We start from the raw sequence: 23,704 nt of genomic DNA on the forward strand, positions 1-23,704 counted from the left end.
AAAATTTGCATACCAAAAATTCACCCATTATAAGTGTAAAATTCAATGATATTCAGTAAATTAACAGAGTTCTGGAAGCATCACCACAATCAGCTTGAGAGCCCCAAAATGATCCTTCATGCCCATTTGCAGTAACCCCACCCCACCCCCTGGGGTGGTTTTCTTGATAGATTTGCCTGTTATGGACATTTCATGTAAATGAAATCATACAATATGTTGTCTTTTGTGTCTGACTTCTTCTACTTGGCATAACATTTTTGAGAGTCATCTGGGTGATAGCATGAATTGGGACTTCATTGCTTTTATGGCTGAATAATATTCCATTGCATGGCAAGTCCACATTTTGTTTATCCAGTCATCAGTTGATGGACATTTGGGTTGTTTCCACTTCTTAGCCTTTATGATGATGCTGCTGTAAACATTCACATGTAAGTCTTGTACGGATACATGTTTTCCGGGCTCTTGGGTAGATTCCTAAGAGTGGAATTACTGGGTCATATGGTAAATATATGTTTATGTTTTTTAAGAAACATCCAAAGTGGAAGAGGTTTAGAGGAGGGTTTTATAAGATCGAAGGAGATCTTTGATCCCAAGGGGCTGAGCTCTGTGATGGTGGAGATGGAGCTGAGGAATGGGCTGGAGAAATGCTTGCTGCTTTGCCGTTGTCCGTCAGTGGATATGATGCTCTAATTTCTCAGTTACGGTTAATTGGTTGATGATTAAAGGTCTTGGTAACCCTCCCCATGTCCATCGTAGACGAGAAAATGGGCTCCACCCTCTGAGGCCACTTTAAGAGAAGGTGATTAGTAATTCCTGCTTAATCACTTTGAGTCTCACAATGCCCACTATATCTGCCAGGATTCTCTGGTGGTGAGCATCAGAGCCCAACTTGGCACCTCCTCTAGGGAAGGAATTTATGGAGAAGTGTCTGGGAGCTCACAGATGGGATGGGGAGACTAGGGATCCTGCTTCGGGAAATGACAGAAACTGCTTGGGCTCGGGGGGCAGGACGTGGGGCCCCCACAGAGCTGTTTCCACCACTGTGATTCCCTGTCCTAGATCCAGCTCGGAGGACCTGATTGACACCGCCTGGGGCCCGTTCTCACTTTGTGGCTCAGGGAGCTAGTGGGGCAGCCCCACCAAGACTGTACATGATGGCAGGGGCAGGGCAGAGGACACGTCTCCTAAAGGAGCACAGATGGTCTTCCTGGAAGAAGAGGGAATGGGTGCTGGATTTTCAAACCAAAAAGTGTCCACTACCCCATATTCCAGATGAAGGGATTGGGGCATGGAGAGGTTAAATATATTTGCCTGGGGCCACAGAGCTGAGAAGTGACCAAATGGATCCCAGTCTGTCTGATTCCAAAATCTGTGTTCTGTCTGTGACCAAATCTGGGCAGAGTGAGTCTCCCAGGACCCCACCCAACCCCCCAGGGCTGGCGGGGCTGGGAACATCCCTGCCTCCTGAACAAGTCAGACTCTAGCATCTTTCTGGGGATGCCTCCAGGACTTTGGGGTCAGGAGGAGTATCTAAAAGAGCTCTGCTGTCCTCCTGGCTTTGGTCTTGTCCCCTATGCCCTGGGCAATGAGCCTAGCTGGCCCCTTGTCACCCCTAGGGGGCCTGGGTGTGAGAGCTTAGAATGGGAGGTCCAGGAGGCCCAGACCCTCAGCTCGGAGCTACTTCTAACTCACGGCTCTCTTTTCTTTCTGTTCTCAGATCGAGAGGACCAGTCCATTCTATGCACGTAAGTGGAGCTGCTTTTTTTTTTCTGTTTTTCTGGAGTTGAGATTCAACCTATTAAATAAAGAAGGTCCATGAGGGCAAGGCTCTTTGATTTGCTCACCATTCCAAGCACCTTGCCTCGTATCTCATTAGGGAGTGATGCTCCCTAGACGTTTTGTTGAACAAATGTTCTTGTTCTCTGTCAGGCACACCTACGTTATTGATAATACCTGGTGCCATCTTGCTTTGCATGGCCTCCCCCTTTTAAATTAGCATTTATTGAGCACTTACTGTGTGCCAGCCCCTGAACTAAATACTTTACATGCAGAATTGCATCTAATTGCAGATGCCATCTCTGTGGGTGAGGAAGTCTTGGCTTGTATTAAATAGTACTACCTGACAATTTCACAATTAACAACCATACCTGTGCCATATCTGCTCTTTCATGTCATTGTTTATTTGAGGACTTGGGTGCATGGTCAGAAGATATTAACTCAATTTAGAATCATTCAGAGAATCTTCACCACTCAGGAAAATCCCTCCTGTGGTGGGCAGAATAATGCCACCCCTCCGACCCCACTGCCCCCAGGATCTCCACATCCTAATCCTGGGTTCTGTGACTATGTCAGGTTGCATGGCATGGGGTATGGGAATGAAGGTTGCAGATAGTAGTAAAGTTGTCAATCGGGTGACCTTAACATAGGGAGATGATCCTGGATTATTCAGGTGGGCCAATGTAATCACAGAGTCCTTATAGGTAGAAGAAGGAGGCAGAGGAAGAGAGTCAGAGGGTGATGAACGTGAGAAAAAAATTGACCTAAGATTATTGACTTTGAAGATGGAGGATGACTGGGATGAGAGGCAAGGATGAGAACAGCCACTGGAAGCTGGAAGAGGCAAGAAAACAGGCTGCCCCCTAGTGCTCCCAGCAAGAAACACAGCCCTGTTGACCCCTTGGTTTTAGCTCAGTAAGATCCATGTCAGACATCTGACGTTCAGAAGTTATGTGTGTGTTGTTGGAAGCCACTAAGTATGTGGTAATTTGTTACAGCAGCAAGGGGAAACTAATACACCACCAGCCCCTACACCCGCTCCTATGATCCCTCATTATTCAACAAATTTAATGGGCCAGGCCCCTTGGTGAGTACTAGGCATGAACCAAAAATAAACATGATCCCACAAGATGGAAGATAGCCACTAGGACCATTATCATACATGTCCCTTTTGTGTTATTTGAATTTACTGTTTGACCCTGTGAAGGTACTACCTTTTCAGGAACTTTTATACAATACTTACACGTTTTTTAAAAATCACCCAAGTAACTCTGCAATTACAAACTCCAAAAAGATGAAGAATGACCCATGTAAGGAACTGGGAAAACATGTAAATAGGAGGAATTGTAATCAAGGAGAACAGAAAAGTCTTATCCAAAGAAGTGATATTCCAGCAGAGGTGACAAAGAAAAGAGGGGAAGAGTTTCCATCATGTGTAAAAGTCCTGAATTCAGATGGACCATATGCTCTCTGAGAAACAGAGATCAGTTTGATGAGAGTGTGTCTGTCCCCCAGCAAAAGTCCTCTATGTGAAAAGAGCCATTAAAGGACATCTAGGTTGTAAAACCAAGCAAATATTGTTAATATATTAAAAGGACAAGGTGTAAGACAGTAGGGAATGGTGGGAAGTGTGGTGAAGTGGCCCATTTGAGGCGGCAGCAGTTACTGGCATGGGAGAGTGCAGGTACAGTGTCTCCTGACACCCCTACATTTCAATAGAAGCTGGAAATTAGTTGTTTTTAATGTGAAATCTCCAATTTTTTAACATTGACACCTAATTTGCATGAATACACACAGAGCACCATTCAAATAAATCCTATTTGTGGGTTTGCTTTGGCCAGTGGGCCACCCTGTTTACAACCTCTGTCTCAGAACTTCGGGCCTGGAAGGCTCCTCAGAGATGACCACACCCACTATTCCTGCCACATACGGAGCGGTTAGTTGCGGGAGTTGCAAGAAATTTTCATGGAGCATCTAAATTTGGAATGATTCACTTTATTAAAAATGAAAGTAGATTCAAGTTGGTCTCAGTAACAGTATCCCCCTTTCATTCACTTGTATTCCAAATATTGCTTTGAGTGGGAGGGAACGGAGCAGGATGATGAATATGGTGGGGGACTGGATCCGTTACATGCAGCCAGGCTGGTTATGGCCAGTGTGAGTTGTGTGTGTTGGGGTGGCCATGGCCATGACAAGTGGGGTTTAGCACTGGGGTCTCACAATTGCACATGTCGCTTAGGAGAAACTAGCATGTTCTTCAGGAGGAAAACATATACCTGCTTACCTAGTGCCGGAGAGGCCACCCCTTATGGGTAATGTATGCCAGAGTGAGGATGAGAATGGGACAGGGGACTCTGCCGGTCCCCCCACGGAGCTTGTTCCATGAGCCCCTTACAGTGTGAGCATCTGGCCATGCCAAGCATGCTCTCTTTTGCATTGTCTGTGTTACACACTCAGAATCCCTGTGTCTAGTTGACATTTATACACAGATGGTGCTGTCCAGGGATCTTGCATACAAAGCCATGGATGCGTTTCTTTGAGGTTGTAACTTTCGTGGTTTTGTTGGCTTATATGCTATTGGTACCCAACCTCCATGTCAAAGGAGATTCCACTTCTCTGCTCATGCCTTTAGGGACAATCTCTTCAGAATTCAGGTCCGTCCATGGCAGGGGCTTTGGGTTGTTACTGGATCATGTCACCGAGAGACTGTGTAGAGTGGGGGTCAAAAGCTACACCACCCGGGTGGCAATCCTGGCTCTGCCTCTCACTAGCTTGGATCTTCAGCCACAAAATGTAACTTCTTTATGGCTACCTGTTCTCACCTATGAAGTGGGGAAGTAGGGATGATAATAATAGCATTTCAGTCATAGAGTTGTGAGGATTAAGTGAATACTAATATGTATATTATATAAAATTAGTGTATATATATATATGTATATATAAATGAGTATATATGTATATTTATATAAATGTGTGTATGTGTGTGTATCTGACTAAGCATCAAACCCCGTAAGACATCATACGTGACTTACAGGGCTTGGCTTGGTTCTCAACCAGGTAAGCTATTATTGTCATGCGTGTCCTGGAAGAACAGAGGCAAAAACTCATGGATCACATTCACTCACATCATTTTTTTATGAAGGAAATCAGAAAGGTTAAGAGATTTTCCCAGAGGCACACAGCAAGTTTTTGGGGAGAGTGAGACTCGGAGCTAAATTTTTCGAGGCCAGTTGGAGGGCCCAACCCTCATTCGTTGGGCTTCACCAATGAGCCAGCAACAGCCCCAGCTGACCCCTCCCCGCCGTGGACTGCGGACAGCAGGGAGAGACACGTCTGGCATCCTCTGTATTTAGCCCAGAGGTTTAGAAAAAGAGACCTGCAGCCCGCCCAGAGTAATGAGAAGGAGCCAGCCCTGGGCAGAATTTGGGAGAAATTTTTAAGACAGGGAACAGCCAGGGCCAAGGCCCTGAGATAGGGACCCAGTTGCCTTTCGGGGGACAGAAAGTCCAAGGGGCTGGTGCAGGGAGAAAGGAGGTGGGGGGGAGGATGCAGTCAGAGAGGTGACCCTGCAGGGCCTTGCAGTCTAGGGGGACAGTGTGGACCAGGTCGCTCTGGCCGTTCAGGGAGGCACACTTGCACTGATCCTCTCCGGGTCCAGGGGCACTTGCACAGGTCACCTGGAAACAGCACTCCGAGCCATTTGGGTTGTTCAGACTCTGGCAGGACACCCTGGTCTCAGGCCATTCTCCTTTCCAAGGCAGGTGACTCAGGACAACAGCTATCCTGCCACTCTCCCCCAGGGCCAGTGCAGACTCTTGTAAACCTGTGGGGCTTCTGAGGGGTTTGCACTGAGTGCTTCACCCAAGGGCTGCGTTACCTCCCAACCAGCCCTCCCAGCCCCCACCCCCCCAATCCCTGTCACTCTTTTTGTAAAACTACTTTCTGGTAAAGGCCTGTAGGATTTTAAAAGGTGTTTTTGATTACACAGCACAATATTGAAAGGACATGGATATCTGAAGAGAGCCGTGGCTGTGGTTAGGAGGGGAGCCCTTGGCAGCACGGATCTGGGTTTGCTTTCCTGCATGCCAGCAATGTGTTCCCGGGCAACTCGGTTAAGTCCGCAAGCCTCAGTCTCCTCATCTGTACAATGGGGATATTAATTGTTGCTGCCTCCCGGGGCTGTTGGGAGAATTGAAGGAGGAATGTAGGGAAGGACTGAGCACAGTAGGTGGCCCATCATTGTTAGCTGGTGTTCTGCTGCAGTGGTGGTGGTTAGGTCTTTGAAGTTCTGCTGAGCCTTGCTTGTTGGAGACACTGTGGACAAGAGAGAAACCTACGCTTAGGAATCAGAATACTGGTTGTGCTAGAAGCTCTGCCGTCACAGCGCCAGGGATCCCTGAGTTAGAGCTCTGTGAAGAGCTGAGTAGTTGTGATAGAGACCACCTGTGACATGTTTCCATCTCATTTACAAATATGCCTTTTGAATGACTGCTAATCCTCCATGGAGCTATAGAACTACTTAACCAGATTTCAAGGGTTAGTTTTTAGGTCGTTTTTAATTTTACCCTCTAAAGAATTTTGTTGGCAGGACTTTTTCTGCAATTTCTCTCCTTGTGTCTTTGAGGATGGGTCCCCAGAAGTTGGATCACAAAAAACCAATGCTGTGCATAGCAATTAAGGGCCCTGATTCAGGAGTTCGGTTTGAAAAGTACGTTGCTGACTCGGGTATGAAATGGTCGGAACGAGACATGAGTTGTGATTCCCCAACCTCTGTTGCCTGGCACCACGGTTATGATTTTGACTGTATATGCACATTATTATTAAATTAATAGTGCTCTTTAACTGCAATCACTTTGTAAGAAATGAAATATTTATCCTGAAATAATTTTAGATTTACAAACTATTTCAAAGATACTACAATGAGCTTCCATATTCCATTCATCAAGTTTCAGTTTCCCCTGACATTACATCTAATACTACCATGGGACATCTGTCACAATCAGACACCAACATTGGCACATGACTATTAATTAAACTGTAGACTTTGTTTATATTTCACTAGATTTTCCCCAAATATCCTCTTCCTGTTTCATGATCCCATCCAGAATACCACATTCCATGTAGTCATCCTGTCTTCTTAGGCTCCCATTAGCTGTGACAGCTTCTCAAACTCTCCTTGTTTTGCATGAACTTGGCAGCATTGAAGAGGACTGGTCAGGGATTTAGCAGAATGTGCTCAGTTCGGGTTCGTCTGGTGTTCTTGTCATTAGACAGGAGTTACAGGTTTGAGAGAAGAATGGCACAGGGTGAGGTGCCTTCTTCATCACATATCAGGAGGACATGATAGTCACAGGACATCCATATGACATTAATGTGACCTGTCACTGGTGATGTTAACCTTCATCACCTGGTTAAGATTGTGTCTGCCAGCGTTTTAACTTCAGTTTCCTTCTGTGGTGTTATCTGTGGAGATCATTGTCTTACTGTTCCGCTTATACAGGGTGGGGCAAAAGTAGGCTTGCAGTTGTTCAAATGGAAAATAATACAGTAATTAATAAATAGTAATACAAGAATAAACTCTGTTTTGCACACTCACAACCGTAAGCTTCCTTTTGCCCCACCCTGTTCATTTCCTGACCATGTGCTGCCTAAGACATCTCAGGTACCCCTGCTATGGGTCCTGCTGGACCTCTGTCCCCAAATGTGGCAGCACATCAGTTCCTGGGCACCTGGTTGAAGAGACGAATGGCCCAGATAAGCCCCAGAGACCTTGATGCAGGGGCTTGGGTTGGAACTAGGAAAACCTGTGTTTTTATTCAGTGTCTTGGCATTTGTGAAGCAGCTGGGCTAGCCAGTGAGCTAGCAGGGCTGGAAATGCTTGTCAGGGGTCATCTACACAGAGGGTGCTAAATGGATGACCAGATGTGAGCTGGGCACACCCCTCTGCTTTGGGGTGGAGAGAGGACTTGGCGGGTGGGGATGGGAGGGGGCATCAGGGAGTAGTCTTCTCCAGCAGAGGAAGGGGTCTGGAGCGGCCCATTTGGGAACTCAGAAGGGGTGAGAAAGATGAGCAGGGTGAGGAATGGAGGGCCCTGTAGATTCTGATGATTCTGATTGATATTTTGCTGTGAGAGTGTCTGGCTCCTCCCCCAAATTTCTGACCCATCAGTGCAGCCTGTGGTAGAAAAATTTCTGGGGTTAGCTGGTGCGTACGGGGGCTGACGAGAGGTTTCTGGGGATCCTGGGCTGGGAGTGAGCCCATCCTGGGCCAAGTTTCTCAGCATGTTAACTGACTCTTTTGATTGAGGAAGTGAAGTGATGGGGGACATTTGGGTCTCTTTCACTCCTAAGAGATGCTGTGACAATACTTGGAAGCCCTGAGCAAGCCAATGTGAGGCCATTTTGGCTCCAGGACAGGCCAGTGTACTAGACAGACAAATATAGAGTCCTGGACTCAGCTCTGCCATGTTCTCATGGCGTGACCTGCAGAAAGTACTTAGCACAACACCCGATAACACACACACATACACATATTCTTTTAACCTCTAATACAGTAGTCCCTCTCTATATCGCAGTTCACTTATTGCAGCCTTGCTGTATTGCGGGATTTTTAAAAATATTATATTTAATTATTTATCGCGGATTTTTCACTATATTGCGGCATTTTGCAGCCCTCTATATGTATGTTGTTAAAGTTACGTAGCTTTAAGAGTGTAGAATATGTTTAAGAACATAAGTAGTGTTTATAAAAGTGTGGAAAAGGTTAATAAGGGAGTGGGAAAGGTTAATAAGGGAGTGGGAATGGTTATAAGTGTGTCAGAAGGGTTTATAAAACCTTAAAAATATATAAATACTAAAATAAATGTAAGGTTCCTACTTTGCAGATTTTCACCTATCATGGGGGGGCAGGGGCATTACCCATGATAAGTGAGGGAATACTGTATTTAGCATTTCAAAAAAAGGCAAGATCATCTTATAAACAGAGTTATTAACATATACTAATAGTACCTGGCTTTATTTCTAGACTTTTGCTGCTACAACTTTCATTGCATGTTTAGAGTTGTGAATGACAAGTTCTGAGTTAAGGTGCTAAGGAATTCTAATTGCCACACTTGAAACTGGAGCCTGCTATCTGCTTTTCAAAAGTGCTTTTCCAACTTCTTCCTCAACATTCTTTATAATAAACTCCCAAGGTCAAAAGGACAGACTCAGGCAATAAATATTTATTTTGCACCAATTGGTGCAAGGCAGGTGCTGGGTCCTGGGGGGTCCTGGTGGAGAATTAGATAAATAAGAATTTTAGATGGTGGTTGCTACGAAGACAGTGAAATACACTGATGGGAGATCTGGGCATTTTGTAGTTAGTTTGGGATTGAGATATATATATATACATACATATATATATATATATATATATATATATAACTGGAAAATAATAAAACAAGGTAATTATTAATTCCAGAGGAAACTGGGACAGAGGAGCAATTACAGTGGATGAAGGGTCCCAACCGTGTGTAGTGTTTCTGTCATCTTTATAATGCAAACCCCGAGTGTTGAGCTAACCAGAAATACCATATGTGACCAAATCGCCTCTATGGGTAAGAGGGGAGAGTTGAATGGGAGCTGAATTCCCCTCTTCCATGGTGAGAAACCAACATTTGATGCTTAACAATGAACGATCAGAACTAATGATGTAGCACCACTTAGGTGTATGGATGTAAATGCTAAGACAACCTGCTGAGTTGGTGTTTCCTTCCTTTCCCGCTTCTAGAGGCCACCTACAGTCCTTGGCTCATGGCCTCTTACTCCATCTTTAAAACCGGCCTGTAGCATTTTTAAATCTCTTTCTCTGGCTCTCCAACCAGCCTCTTATAATCACGTTGGATAACTAGGATAATCCAAGGTAATTGCCCCATCTCCAGACCCTTAACTTAATCATATCTGCGAAGTCCATTTTGCCATGTAAGATAACATAGTCTCATGTTCCTGGAATTAGGATGTGGACATCTCTGAGGGGCAACCGAGAGTCCTCTGAGTACCTATGGGCCAGGCCCATGTGTGAGCCGTGCATCATCTGCCGACGTACCAAAGTAGAAAAGTGACATTGCTTGTCTGCATCTGTAGAAAAATAGCATTGCTCAAACATCATCTATTGAGTGAATGAATTCAGTGTGGTGGCAGAAGGGAGTAGGGTGCAATGTGCCTTACAGATAGCTTCCTAGCTGTGTGACCCTGCATAGTTTGCTTAACCTCTCTGAGCTGAGTTTATGGAGAGGGTGCAAAGATGAAGGCAAAGCCACCCTTCCCTCACCCCTAACATCCACATCAACAACAGGTTCTGCTTCGTCTAAAACAGTGCAGTCTAATAGGACTTTTATGTGATGATGGCTGCTGAGCACTTGAAACATGACTAACATAACCAAGGAACTGGATTTTTATTATTTAATTTTAGTTCATTTAAATAGCCACCTATGGCTAGTGGCTCCTGCACTGGACACTGTGGTTCTGAAATATTTCTCACCTCTGTCTACTCAGATTCCACTGCCTCTCCCTAATTCATTTAATGTCTCTGGGCCTCAGTTTCCCCGTTTATAAAATGGGTTCAGCAAGTGCTCCACTGGGGGATCGTCACAGCAATGAAAGGAGTTACTTCATGTAAGAGACAGAAGATGCCACAGCCCCATGGTCAGCTCCCAGTGAGGATCAGCTGCTGTACCAGTGATCACTATGTACTTACGATATTATCCTCCGTATAATCTGTTCTCCACCCTGAAACTTTGATTTCTTCCACATTGGTTCTCAACCCCCAACCTCCTACTGAAATGGTTTCCTGTACTTATTAGAATGACATCAACGCTTTTTACTTGGGCTTAGAAGGTTGTCTGTGATCCAGTCCAACCTTTCTTCCCTCATCACTTACTACCATCCCCCTCCCTCCTGACCCTCCAGCCCCTCCAGTCCCACCAGCCCCTTTTGGTTCCCAAGTGTGCCCTGCACTTCCCTACGATGGGCCTTTGTCCCTGCTGTCCCCTCTGCCTGGTGCTCTTACCTCAATTCTTCCCATGGGACTCCTTTGCATCTCTCAGGGCTCAGCTCCTCCACAGCTGTGCCGTCAGCAGCCAGCCCACACCTCAGTCCTCTCGATCCCGTTACCCTGATAAAGTGATACTGGCCACCTCAAATGATCTTGATTATTTATTCATTTCTGTGCCTTTTGTCTGTCCCCCTCCTGGAATATATGCTCATAGTGACTGGGGACACTCTCCTCGTCCGCTGCCCACCAGCACACTGCCCTGCACTTAACCAGTCCTCAGGGATAAGCAGGCATCGGCCAATGTGAAAAGGCAAATCCCAACCATTCAACTGTTATTTGAAAGTGCATTCAGTCACCCCCAAACCACCAACAGCTTAGCTGTCCTTATTAAATTTTATTTTGGCCATTGCTAAAATCAGTGAAAGTGGCTTGAAGATCTATAAGTTGATAGCAGGGTATTAGCTTTTGGAAATAATCAGGGGTCAAGGGAAGCACTGACCCCCCCTCAATCACATAGGAGAAGCTGAGTGGAAAGCAAAGCAAGGAGGAATTGGTTGATTCTTGAACCTCTGACAGAGGCTGGGCCCCTGACTCTAGGAGCAGCTGTGAGCATGGATTATGCAGGGCTCTCCAAAGTATGTTGAGAAGAGCTGCCCAAACTGTGTCCCCTCAGAAGCCAGGTTGGGACTAACAGTTCGCTACAAGTGATTATGTAGTTAAGATTCTAAAAATTGAATGAATGTAATTTTTAGACACGAGTTCTATTTGGTCTAGCACATAGCTCATCCAGTGCGAACAAATCGGAGGCCCTGGCCAAGGGACTAGTCCATTGAGGGGCCCCAGGTTGAGAGAAAGTTCTGTATTCAAGGGGTAACTGTGTGTGTGCCCAGGGGTGGGTTAGAGAGAAAGGGGCGGTGGGCCCACGAGACCAGAGAGAAATGTGCGGGGTCTCCTAGGTCCTGGGGACGAGTTTGACCTTTAATCTAAAATGGACAGGAAAGAGCTGGAAGACTTCAGCTGGGGGTCAGCAAACTGACCAATGAGCCACATTTGGCCCCTGTCTGTAATTTCGTAAATAAAGTTTTATTGGAACTTTATAACATGCCCATTTGTTGATACATTTCCTTTCGTGCTACAGAGGCAGAGCTGAGTAGTTGGGACAGAGAATGAGGGACAGGCAAAGCCCTTTACTGAAATGGTTTGCTGGCACCTGGCTTAAATAGTGGGAAAAAATGATATATTTTGTAGTTTAATGATAGTATGAATTCAATATTGAAAGTAATGATATGAACAGAATACATAAGCATTAGGGCAAAATGGTTATTAAGTAATAATATATATGTGCCTGGCTTTGTTCTAAATGTTTTATATATATTCATCCATTTAGTCCTCATACTAATCATAAGAGCGTTTATTATACCCATTTCATAGATAAGGAAACTGAGGCATGGGAGTAGTCAAATGACTCACTCAAGGTCACACAGGTAACTGGCAGAGCAGGGATTTGAACTCAGGCAGTCAGGCCCTGGAGTTATTTTGCTTATTGACTCTGCAGGGGAAGGAGGTGTGGGGGAGCTGGCGGCAGTATTCAGTATGGAGGCAGTGCTTAATTGGGCTTTGCAGGGGATGCAGGAGTTGGATAGCACAAGTGCCAGAGGCCTGCCATCTATCTGCAGGGGTGGGAATCACATGAGCACCAGGGACTGAACTGCTCTGAGATTCAGAGCCAGTTTGTCTTTACTACCAAGGACAGACCACCAGCTGAAATGGACTTGGAAATGATGTTCAACCCTGAGCTACCTGATGCATAAAGTTATGCAATATAAAAATGCAGTGCCCCTTGTTTAAAAGCTATTAAGAATTTCTAGATGGCTATAAGAGCATTAAGGACCCTCCTGGGGGCGAGCCCTGTGGGACTGCACAGGTCACACACCCATGAGCTTGCTCTGCATGGGGCTGAGGGGTTAGCAGCCATTAGGTAGCTCCTTCCAGCCTCCAGCACTGGACTGAGCCAAAGGACTTGGCAGGGGCCTAATTACAAGGCCATAAGGCTGTATATTGTCATGAATCCAAGGCTTCCTCCAGGAGGAGGGACCTGGGCTCCAAATCTCCTAAGAAATAGGACAGAGGTTTTAGGGTGCTCAGACCAGGAAGGTATTTTCACCCCTAGAGTTAGGGTCAGAAAAGCAAAGGTTAATATTTCTGAAGCAGCCCTGAGCACATCGATCTTCAGACACCCATGAGCCTGGAGCTTGGGTGTTTTCTTTGGCAGAACCTCCCAGGACAGTTTATTTTTATCAAAAGGACTTGGAAACTGCGGAGCCAAGCAGCCCACACGGGGAGAAGCAGATTCCCAGAGTCTGTGTCCCGCCTCCCCTCCCCTACAAGGCGGAAGACCACTGGGCCATGGTCCCTGTCGTGCCAATGTCTTTGTTGTAAAAGGGAGGAGGTGGGAGACACTGAAGGCCCAGGTGGAAAATGATGAAACTGGGGGAACGGGAAGATGGGCAGCCGTGATGCGGGGCCACTGTGCATGCTGTCCTCCTGACTCCTGTCTTGGATCTGAATGGGCTTAGGACCGCCTACGAGGTGGTTTGCCACACTAAAATCGTCTCTCCTTCCTCTTGCTCTGATCAGAAGCTGGCTTCCCCAGTTTCGAGGGATGTCTATCGAGTGTTCTGACATTAGCCTGATTGAAGTAATTCATGTTAAGGTGCAAATGACTGGGTGGCTTGGTTTGTTGATCTGTGGTTACATTTTTAAAGAGCCTGTTGAGGCAAGTGCACCAACAACTCTTTGGCAAAGGGCTGTCAGGGCTCTGCCCTGTCTTTCCTGCACTCCACCCCCTTCTCTCACTTTTCAGAATAAAGTGTGGGCTCTGGCATCAGGGAGAACCATGTTCAACTCTCACTCCTTCTCCTTTTCCTATCTGTGTGATGGCAGGAAGAGTTGGGACCTAACACTTCACTTCTCCGAGTCTCAGTTTCCCCAAGTGGGTGACAGGGACAGTCAAGAACGCCTTCCTTAGGTTGTTGGGAGGACGACAAGAACAGATTTGTGAGGCCAATGCCTAGCACAGAGTAACTCTTCAACAAATACCAGTTCCCTTTCCCTTCCCTCCCTCTGGTCCTAGAAGGCAAGTGCCTAGAGCACTGGGCCTGTGTCATGCAATAACTTGTTAAAATGTAGTAAAAGAGTGCTGAGGGCACCGGAATCAGAGACCTGACTTTCCGACTGCGCCCTGACCTTGCTGCGTGGCCTAGGGCAAGTTGTTTGCTGCTCTGGGCTAGCTTCCTCATCTGTAATAACACGGAAGGGATGTGTCCTGCCTTCAGGATTGGGGGACGGAGGTAAAGGAGAGAATGTATGTCAAACAATTAGCACAGGGCCTCTACTCCCCCTTCAAAGTCCATTCTGGCCTTAAAGATTTTTTTAAAGTTTATTTTTTTTGGACTTGGTTTTACCTCTCATTCCCATTTTACAAGGTGCCTCTGAGGCCACGTGAAGTAATGTGGCCTTTGGGAATAAAGACCGTTGGGAAGGGAGAGGACAGAGCGTGAGACTTTTCTTTGTTCCTGGCAATCAGGCACTTGGTTTCTGGACTGTGGGGCCTGTAGGATTGCGTCCAGCAATTAAAGGCACATGTTTCCTCTTTCTTTTCTTTTCTTTCTTTCTTTTTTTAACCATGAGCAAAGTTATTAATGGGCCCTTGGCAGAGAAAGTCATTTTTAAAAATTTCCTGATTAGAAAGAAGAGCAGGGACCACACTAGCACTGGCAGCACTGGCTCAGCATGGAGAACCTTGAGCTCACCTCAGAGTGGACACATTTTCTTCCGGACCTAAAGAAAAAATATCTTTTGCATTTCAGAATATTCAGTGAGCTCAGAAGATGCAAGAGCCTGGGCGCGCGCACACACACGCACACGCACACAAAGAAAATGGAGGAGGGCACAAGCAGGCGAAGGCTTGGGTTGAGGCCCTGCCCTTCCCTCTCACTTGAGGTGGCGGGAGTCAGAGGCAGGGACTGGAACTCTTGCGTGAAGCAATCCCACCACGATGCTCTCTAGTGGCCAAGAGAGGCAGCTGGCTCAAGAAGGCCACCTTGGTTAAAAAAAAAAAAAAAAAAAGATCTACCCTCATACAGTGCCCTCCTCATCTCAGCAAGCGTTACCTCAACCAGGTTTACCCTTTGACACCGAACTAGCCACCCGACAGCCAGAGTGGGGTGCTCCAGGGGATGAAGGGACTTAATTTGCCCAAGGGCTAGTGGGACAGCCAGTCCTTTTTTTCTGGAAGGGGAGTTTCTCAAGGTTTTATCTTAGGTCCCGATACTGTGAGAGATACTTACGCCCTTTCTGGAAGGCTGCCCGTTGCCTAATTTTTCCATTTCTCACAAAGCCACTGATACCTTATAAGTAGATAATTTGCAATACGACTCTTCTGTATGAGCTCTGGAGTGAAGACTGTGGACTCTGGGTGATAATGACGCGTCAGTGCAGGTTCATCGATTGTGACAAATGTATCGCTCTGGTGGGGGTGTTGAGAGTTGGGGGGCTGTGCATGTGAGGGGGGGCACAGAGGGATGTGGGAACTCTGTGTGCTTCTCGCTCAGTTTTGCTTTGAACTTAAAACTGCTCTGAAAAATACAATACTCTTTTAAAATTCCCAGTGAACCTAAGTTTGGAACTTGGTAGGAAAACTCAGATTTTCTCTTTCACTCTCTTCATCTGAATTCTTTCTTTCATCCTCCCTCTCAGGAGGAGTGGGTTGAGATGTTGGTCCAGGGTTTGTGGCCGAGTCTGCTGTCCACCAGCAGTGTGACTCTGGGCAAGTCACTTCCCTGCCGAGAGCCTGGTTCCTCTATTCAGCAAATGGCACGGAGCTGCAGAAAGGTACCCACAGAACACCTGCGGAGGGTTATCCCCAGTGGGACACTGTTCCCATGTCTTTCAGAGGCGAGTCTGGAGCCGGGAAAACGGAGAACACCAAGAAAGTCATCCAGTACCTGGCTGTGGTGGCCTCCTCCCACAAGGGCAAGAAGGACACAAGCATCACGGTGAGTGGCAGTTCCTGGTCGGTGGCTGCGCCTGAGCAGAGAGGTGTCCGGGCTTGTGGCCTGACCGAGGAGCCGACACGCACTGTTAGAGGGTCAGGGCTTGGTGTTGTGAGCACTCGGGTCCGTGTTTAGCTGTCCCCTCCCCTGACAGCTCACAAGAGGGGTCTTTTTCCACCTGGGGTGTGGCGTTTGGGTCCAGGCAAGTGTTTGCATCAGCCAGGATCACCCTCCAAGGGCTCCTGTTTTGCGAAACGGGAGGAGCTCTCCCCGCGCTCCCCACCGCAGTGAGAAGTCTTGCTTTCCATCAGGGTTTCTCCACAGTGGCACCAATGCCACTTTGGACCCGGTAACTCTGTGTGGTGGGGCTGTCTTACACACTGCAGGGTGTCTGGCGCCTCTGGCCGCTTCCCTCTAGTTGCTGGCGGCGACTCTTGCCCCAGGGCGACAGCCCAGCCTGTCCCCTGACGTTGCTCGGCGTCCTCGAGGAAGCACAGTCACCCTGGTTGGCAACCATCGCTTTATGTGAACCTGTGAACCCCCTAGAGTGTGGCACCCCTGCCGTTCCTCCCCGTGTCCCTCTGGCAGGGGGTGGGGATATTGGTGTCACTCAGCGCGTGGGCTGCGGTCCAGTGCTGGTGACGGAGCCTCTGCTGTGTGCCGGGCGCTGCCAGATGTGCTCTGGCGATGAGTGCAAGAGACTCTGTCATTCTAGTCGCTGAGCTTCTAGACACATGGGGGAGAGGGGGACTCATCAACTAACCGTACAGGTAGCTCCACGATGTGTTTGATTAAGGACTTCGAAGACAAGGAAAAGTGGATTTCTAGAATGATCCCTTCTTGGGTCTATCCTTCTCTTCCTTCTCCTTGTCCCAGCCCTGCCTCATCTGTCCCAGGAGAGGGGACAAGCAATGGGGCTGCTGAAGGACCTTCCCGGCGCCTCTGTGGAAGGTTTGGGGCAGGAGAGATGGCAGGATGGAGCCTGACGATGGGTTGGGTGTCATTGGTCCCTGCTAGTCCCGGTCTTGCTTCTGGCGCTCAGAGGCAGCTCTGGAGCAGCCATGGAGGCCAGCATGTCTGGAGGCCCTTGGAGAGCTGAGGAGGGCCCCGGTGTCAGCTTCAGCAATCTGCCTCCCGCAAACAAAGGCAGAAAACCCAAGGCCCAATACTTCTATTCAGCAGTCGAGGCATGCTGTCAAAGGGGAGGTAGCCCCAAGGTTTGCGTGCCAGTTAGCCGCTGCTTCCCACTTCCTTTCCTTCCCCAGAACAGTGAGAATAAGAAATAATAATACTTAAATGACTGATCCTTCTCAAGTGCGTACTATGGTGCTAAGCACTTCTTTCTCTGCACATGGAAACACCGCTCAGACAGCATGTCATCTGACATGGTCTTCACGATCCCACCATGGCTCCTAGTTACAAAAGCCTTTGAAACGTCTGGGTCTATAAGAAATTAGAAATGGGAATGAGCGAACAGAGAGAAAGAAAAAGAGTCAAAGAGAGGTTGCTGCTGTTCTCGTTACCTTGGGAACTGCAGGCTGCCTGGGGTATGGGGGGCGCTGCATCATCTCTTCTCCAGCTCCTGATGTGTGTGTGATTGAAATAACGCTGACATTTGTTTTATACTGTATTGTTCGACCACAGCAAGGCCCATCTCTTGCCTACGTGAGTAACTGGGAGTGTTTTCCTGGTGTGTACGGGAGGCACGGAGTGTCTTTAGATCTGCATGGTCCTGTTGCACCCCCTGAGCCCCGTAGCTGACATTAGAATGGGCGAGGCCCCCGAGTTTCACAGCCCAAACCAACAAATGCACCAAAATACTGCTGTTCTGCGGGTGTCCGATGCCAGTGTGGGGTGTGGGGACGTGATTGCCACCCGCAGGACTCCCATTAGAACCCCCGGGACCATCCTCCAGGCTGTAATGGATTTATGGATTTTCTCAGTTCAGAATGAGCCCCCCAGCCTCCCCACCAACGATTCCACCACCAGTGCCCCTGCCTGGAATGCCCTAGAGTCATTTCTCCCATCTGGTTGAATGCTTTAGGATTATCTGGGCCTAAAGCTTCTCTGGCTTGACTGACAGTCAGTTAATGGCACTGCTGTGGCACGCCGCCTTCCCTCCTCCCGGCCATCGTCCCTGTATTTCTCCCCCGAGTCCTGTCCCCTGTGCACTGGTGTGTGCTTGTGCATGTGTGTGCAGTGTGTGTCTCTCTTTGCATGCTGATTGCTTGACCCGAGGCTCCAGAGACAGAGGTCTTGCGGTTTGCGATGCACTAGCTTTGGTGGCATGGTAAGGCCCCAGCTATGCGACACACAACCACCTCTTGCTTGGACCTCTGCATGTGTGAACTCATGTCTAACACAGAGCTTGGGGGGCTGGCACATGGGTCTCAGCCTGGAAGAGAGCCTTCAGGGTCCCAGTGTACTAGGATCACACTCAGTCCATCTTAATTAGACCCTGGGCAGCAGTGCCTTAGATGGGTCAGGAGAATCAGGATCCTGGTTGAGAGCGGCTCCTTTGTGGCCTTGGCCAAGACATGTAACGTCTCTGGGCCACGATCTCATCCATAATGTGAGCGGTTTGGACCAGACCCCTATGTTTAAAGCTCTCCTGAGAAGAACCTTTTGGTCTCACCAGCTGGAATTCCCATTCTAGAAAAGGAAACTTTTTTGTGGGATATTGGGACCCCAAATTCATGTTGAGAAAAGGATCCCTTTAGTCTTCTTCCCACTACCAAGGAAAGCCCATCATTCTCGTCATAAATTTCCACAAGCCCCAGTTCCGGGGACTCCACCTGTGGCCGGATTTTCACAGAGGTGACACTTTGGTTTCTTCTTCTTTGGGAGCTGCAAAGGAGGAAGGCATGTGAACAAACACATAAATAAACAGTAGCTTCCTGTTTTGTCCCTGTAGGGACAGCTGCACAATGCCCTCCTGGTAGCAGAGGAACAGGAGGAAAGTTGTGCACGCCCTTTCCCCATTTAGAACCTTCCCCGCCTGGCTTCCTTTTGCCCAGCCCTGCTGCCCTGGAAAAAAAAGGGACAGGGATCTCAGCAGACAGAACAAGGAGAAAACACTAGGAGCTCGCCACTTCCCAGCGGGACCTGGAGGAAGTTGGACAGGAGGCCTCTGGGCTAGTCTGCAGCCGCCGTTTTTGAGGGCTAGGCAATGAGCCGCGCCTCGCTTCCCGGCATGACTTACCTCGTTGGCCTTTCCCGCCACGATTAATCACGTGACTGCATTTGCGCACAGGCGCCCCCAAGAGAGGGCCAGTGGGCTGTGTACAGTCTCGCTGCATTTAACCTGCTGAATGGAGCTCAGGCAACCTGCTTTGTAGCTTTGTTCTGCAGTCCGTTAAAAGTATTCCTGGTGGGTTCTGCACATTCCTTACTCGTCTTCCATAGGAGCCCTCAGAAAACTAGTCCGCCGAAGGTAAAATGGCCACTGAAGAAAAAAACTGCACTAAAACCATCAGGAGCGGTTTAGCTTGAAGGCGGTTGCTTGTTAAGCATAAGCAGCAACGGGACCGCCATCCAGGTGTGGTAGAGCAGGTCGCGCACTGCACAGCTGCATGGCGCGCCGTTCCCGGACATCCCGGTGTCAGGCAGTGCGGAAGTTCTGGATGGCAGTGATATTACACAAACGAGCAGGCCCTAGCTAGGAAAAAGCAGCCTTCCTAGGGAAGAGAGGCCCTAGCTGCCAGAGAACTCAGCCAATTGCTTCTCTTCTGAAACCCTCGAGTGAATCTGGACATTAGCATTGGGGTCTCAGAGCGGGTAGGTGATAGGATGGTGAGAACCCGTGGGTTAAGGGCTGAGCTTTGGGACAACATCCATCTAGGGCAGAGCTATCAGTGCTTAGGTCTCTTTCTCCAATAACTAGATATGAATGAATTTTAGGGTGAGCTGGAAAAGCAGCTTCTACAAGCAAACCCGATTCTGGAGGCTTTTGGCAACGCCAAAACAGTCAAGAACGACAACTCCTCACGATTCGTAAGTAGCCAAGCCATGGTGGTGTTCTGGAAAAGGCTCAGGTCCTATGGCGTCACCTCTTGCCTGAGAAAGCAGAGTCTGTGTTTGGAAGGGGAGTCCAAGTGGAAGGGACTGAGGTATACGTCACGCATTTTGCTTGTTTTCAGTCCTGTCTGGACCTTACAACCCTTCAGGGACCTTCTCCTTCCTTTCTTCCTTCCTTCACCAAATATTCATTGAGAATCTGTTGTGTACCAGGCACCCTGTTAGGCATTTGACGGTCATAATTGATTTAATAAATATTTATGAGCACCTAATATGGGCTGAACACTTATATCCAATACTTATTTGTTTATTTGGCAAAACACGAATTGAGCACCTACTTGGTACTAGGCACATACATCCTTCATAAATATTTATGAAGCACCCACTGTGTACAGTCATTCTGGTAGGTATTTTCACGCACACCATTGTCTGTGGGTTTTTTTATTTGCTCATTTAATTTTTATTAAGCACCTACTGTGTATCAGATACTGAACTAGGCTTACAGGATCATAACGAACAACTCAGATGTAATTACAGCCTTCCTGAAGCTTGTGGTCTAGTTGGGGAGATGATGGTCCGCAAGGCAGGAGATGCCACCTCTCCACACACATTTCCCCAGGCTTCGAGGGCCTCTCCTTTCTCACTTGAGCCTAATGGGGGCAGGAGAACCCTGCAAGTGGGCGGTTGATGACACCTAGACAAAAATTATTTTGTTGTATAAACTATGGTGGCTTCCATAGGAGAGTCAGGCAGATATTTTAAAGTGGGGATTCTGAGGAAAGATTGAGATGGGAGATGCTGATTGGGATGTCACATGATTGGAGCCTCTGCTGATTTGTGGGTACTCCTCTTAACTGTCACTCACTGGAATGGCACCCTGCGAAAAACTCTTTGTGGAAACCTCTGCTCAGCATCCCTGTGTCCTCTATACTCACGTGGTGGTCCCCAGCTCTGTCCCCCTCAAGACCCACTTTTTATAACAAATAGCTATGCAATGTCCCCTTTCCTCGTTCCAAAATTAGAGTTATGGATAACATCACTTACTCTACACATCAGATGAAAACAAATCAGTATCATGACTTAACTGCAATATGAAAGAGAAATAAAACAAAACAATTCACAATTAAAATGTGTATTTTGGTGTCTCAGCATTCAGGCCTGATGACCTAAGAAGACACAGTGAAATAGTCATACACTCGAATTTATATGCAGAATCACTGGGCCCATGACCGTTGCAAATGCAGACTGAGACAGGGTGAGGGTGTCTGGGGACTGATGCCTAGGATGGAGTTTTCCAAAGTGATGACATCCTCTTGAAAAAGCTCTAATCCAAAGAACAACTTGCTCTAGAGTTACATGGATGTGACATTCTTATATTAAAACAACATTTAAAATTGGTGTGTATTTTTATCTAACACAGGATTAGGTTCTAGGTCAGCTAATTACAAATAGGCTTTTCACTCCCATGAATGTCAGATGGGACATTTGAAAGTCGTAGGAGAGGTGGACAGTGCTTGGTGTCTAGGATCCCCCTGGTAAGTGCAGGGTGCTTAGCATCTCTGGCCCCTGCCCACTAAAAAAGAGTAGCCCCCACCATCATGTGACATCCCAATCAGCCACTCCCCCAGATTTCCAAAATTCTCGTGGTACATGTGCTGCGTTCACTGAGAAGCACTGCCTTTGTGTGTTGCAACCCAGTATCAAGTTTCTATATGTCATAAATAAGAGCACAAATTTCACCCCTAAAAACGTCCTCCACTCATGGGTGCCGATGCCTTCTTTGGAGGCACCCACGACCGGTAGGTTCTCTGTTACAGTTGCAATGACCGTGGCTGTCCCAGTCATTCCACTGTCTTCCTGACGGGGAAAATGTGAGGGTTTTGTCAAGGCCTGAGCAAGCCTAGGGGATGTGTTCACACAGGTGAGCCTCTCCCACCATGTGCGTCGTGGTGGGCGGAAAGGATACAATCCTTTGTCAGCTACTAAAAAAATAGGTAAAGGGCCGGGACTGTGAAATGGTTTTGTGGTTCAGCTGAGGCAAAGGCAGGAGCATTGGGCATCTTCTTCCAGTAAAGATATCTGATGAGTCCCAGGGCCAGCGGCATGGCCCAGCCCTGCCCACAGAACCTCTTATGTGGGGCCTGCTTGAATAGTGTGGCTCCTGGAGTCATGTTCATGCTCACCTGTTCCAAAGAGGGGGTTTAATTTGCAGCTGGATGAACTTGGGCCTGACTCATTGCAGGGGACCCAGCATGTTTCTGGGCAGATGGCAGGGAGGGAGCCCTCCAGCCAGTGGAAGTGGCAAAACATGCCTTCTCCTTATGGCTCTACCTTCTAGGAGTGCTTTTACATTGGACAGCTCTCTCAGCCTCAGTTTTCCCAACTTTCAAGTGGGAATAGCTATGATGGCTTGAGGGTCATTGCAAGAGCCAAGTGAAATTGACTTGTGAAACTGTTATAAATTCCTATGTGCCAGTAAGTCCTTGCATCATTTCAGCCCAGAGATGGTGGTTCCTTCTGACAAGCTGCCCTGTGGGACTCTGAGTTTGTGGGGATTCCCCCTGCTCCGAATGCCCCTTGCCATCTCCTTGCCCACTTGCCTGCAGGAATGGGTGAGGGGCTGAAGCCTGGGAACTGACCATAACCTGTCTTTTCCTATTGGCAGGGCAAATTCATCCGCATCAACTTCGATGTCACCGGTTACATCGTGGGAGCCAACATTGATACCTGTATCTTTTGTTGAGCCTGGGCCACATGGGACCCCTACCCAGCCGACCTCCTGCCCAGAGCATGAGGGGGCCCCAAAAGGCACAATAGCTGCCCCTCTGTCCCCAGACTCTTGGGTTCCTTCTAGGACAAATCTTCCTGGGGGTCTTTCTCCCTTAATAGCAGGCATTATGATATGGTAGTTCCTGGATTTGAACCCCAAACAGCCTGCATTTGATTCTGGGTTGACCTCTCCCTAGCTGAGTGACCTTCAGCCAATTATTCAACTTTTCTGTGCTTCATAGAGGTGTTGGTAGAATAAAATGAATTAACTCACGTAAAGCTCTCTCTCAGAACCATGCCAGATACCGAGTAAGGGCTGGTCGAATCTTGGCCGTTGTGCAATCTTCATTTCACCCTTTTCAAACCCAGGACCCCTTGTTCTCCTTGTTCTTCTTAGAGAGCTGGTGTGTGATTAGCTCCACCCCACAGATAGGAAATTGGTGGAAACAGAGCTTTCCCAGAGGAATGGTCATGTTGCAAAGGCCACAGTATCTCGTGAAACTCTGGAAGGCGAAGTGGAACCAAGTTAGAAATTTCTGAACTTGGAGACGACATCTAGGATTTAGTAAATGATCAGTGCAGAAGCATTATAGGGCTGCTCAGGCTCAAGGGTATTACATTCTCATGGCTGCTTGTGGAGCATTTGTTTGGCACCGACAGGACCCAGGAGAGCGTTTTGGCTGTATTTTGCTGCTCTGGATGAGAGGATAGACTGGAATGGCATGGGTCTGAGTCCAGGTCTCAGCTCTGCCATATTAGCTGTTGGGCTTTGGGCAAGTCACTTAACCTCACTGAGCCTCAGTTTTGCCACCTGTAAAATGAGAATGATAACAGCACCTACTTATGGAGCTGTACATAAATTTTGGTTAAATGAAATTATGTGCATGGCTCTTGGCCTGGTGTTTGGCCCAAAGTGAGCCTCTGATACATGGTGGCTGTGATGTTATTGTTCAGTAACCTTTTTTTAAGAGCCCATGAGTGGCTACTTATAGTCTCTTTATTCTATCTGGTACAGCAGCCCAGTCACCCATGTGCCCTCCCCCACCATCCTCAA

At 47.7% G+C, this 23,704-nt stretch overlaps 1 protein-coding gene across 1 annotated transcript in view; it reads left to right on the forward strand.

Annotated features, from left to right (window-relative positions):
* The window catches only part of MYH11 (myosin heavy chain 11), a 120,703-nt gene that overhangs the window by 49,801 nt on the left and 47,198 nt on the right, over positions 1 to 23,704 (forward strand). Inside the window, exons 4-8 of the mRNA XM_090276970.1 lie at positions 1,718 to 1,745; positions 15,765 to 15,867; positions 17,509 to 17,529; positions 19,765 to 19,857; positions 22,547 to 22,610. Of these exons, the coding sequence (XP_090133096.1) occupies positions 1,718 to 1,745; positions 15,765 to 15,867; positions 17,509 to 17,529; positions 19,765 to 19,857; positions 22,547 to 22,610 (309 nt within the window). The remainder of the gene's footprint in view (positions 1 to 1,717; positions 1,746 to 15,764; positions 15,868 to 17,508; positions 17,530 to 19,764; positions 19,858 to 22,546; positions 22,611 to 23,704) is intronic.

This window comes from Furipterus horrens, unplaced genomic scaffold (assembly GCF_987537825.1).
Source record: "Furipterus horrens unplaced genomic scaffold, mFurHor1.1.pri manual_scaffold_5, whole genome shotgun sequence".
Lineage (NCBI taxonomy): Eukaryota > Metazoa > Chordata > Mammalia > Chiroptera > Furipteridae > Furipterus > Furipterus horrens.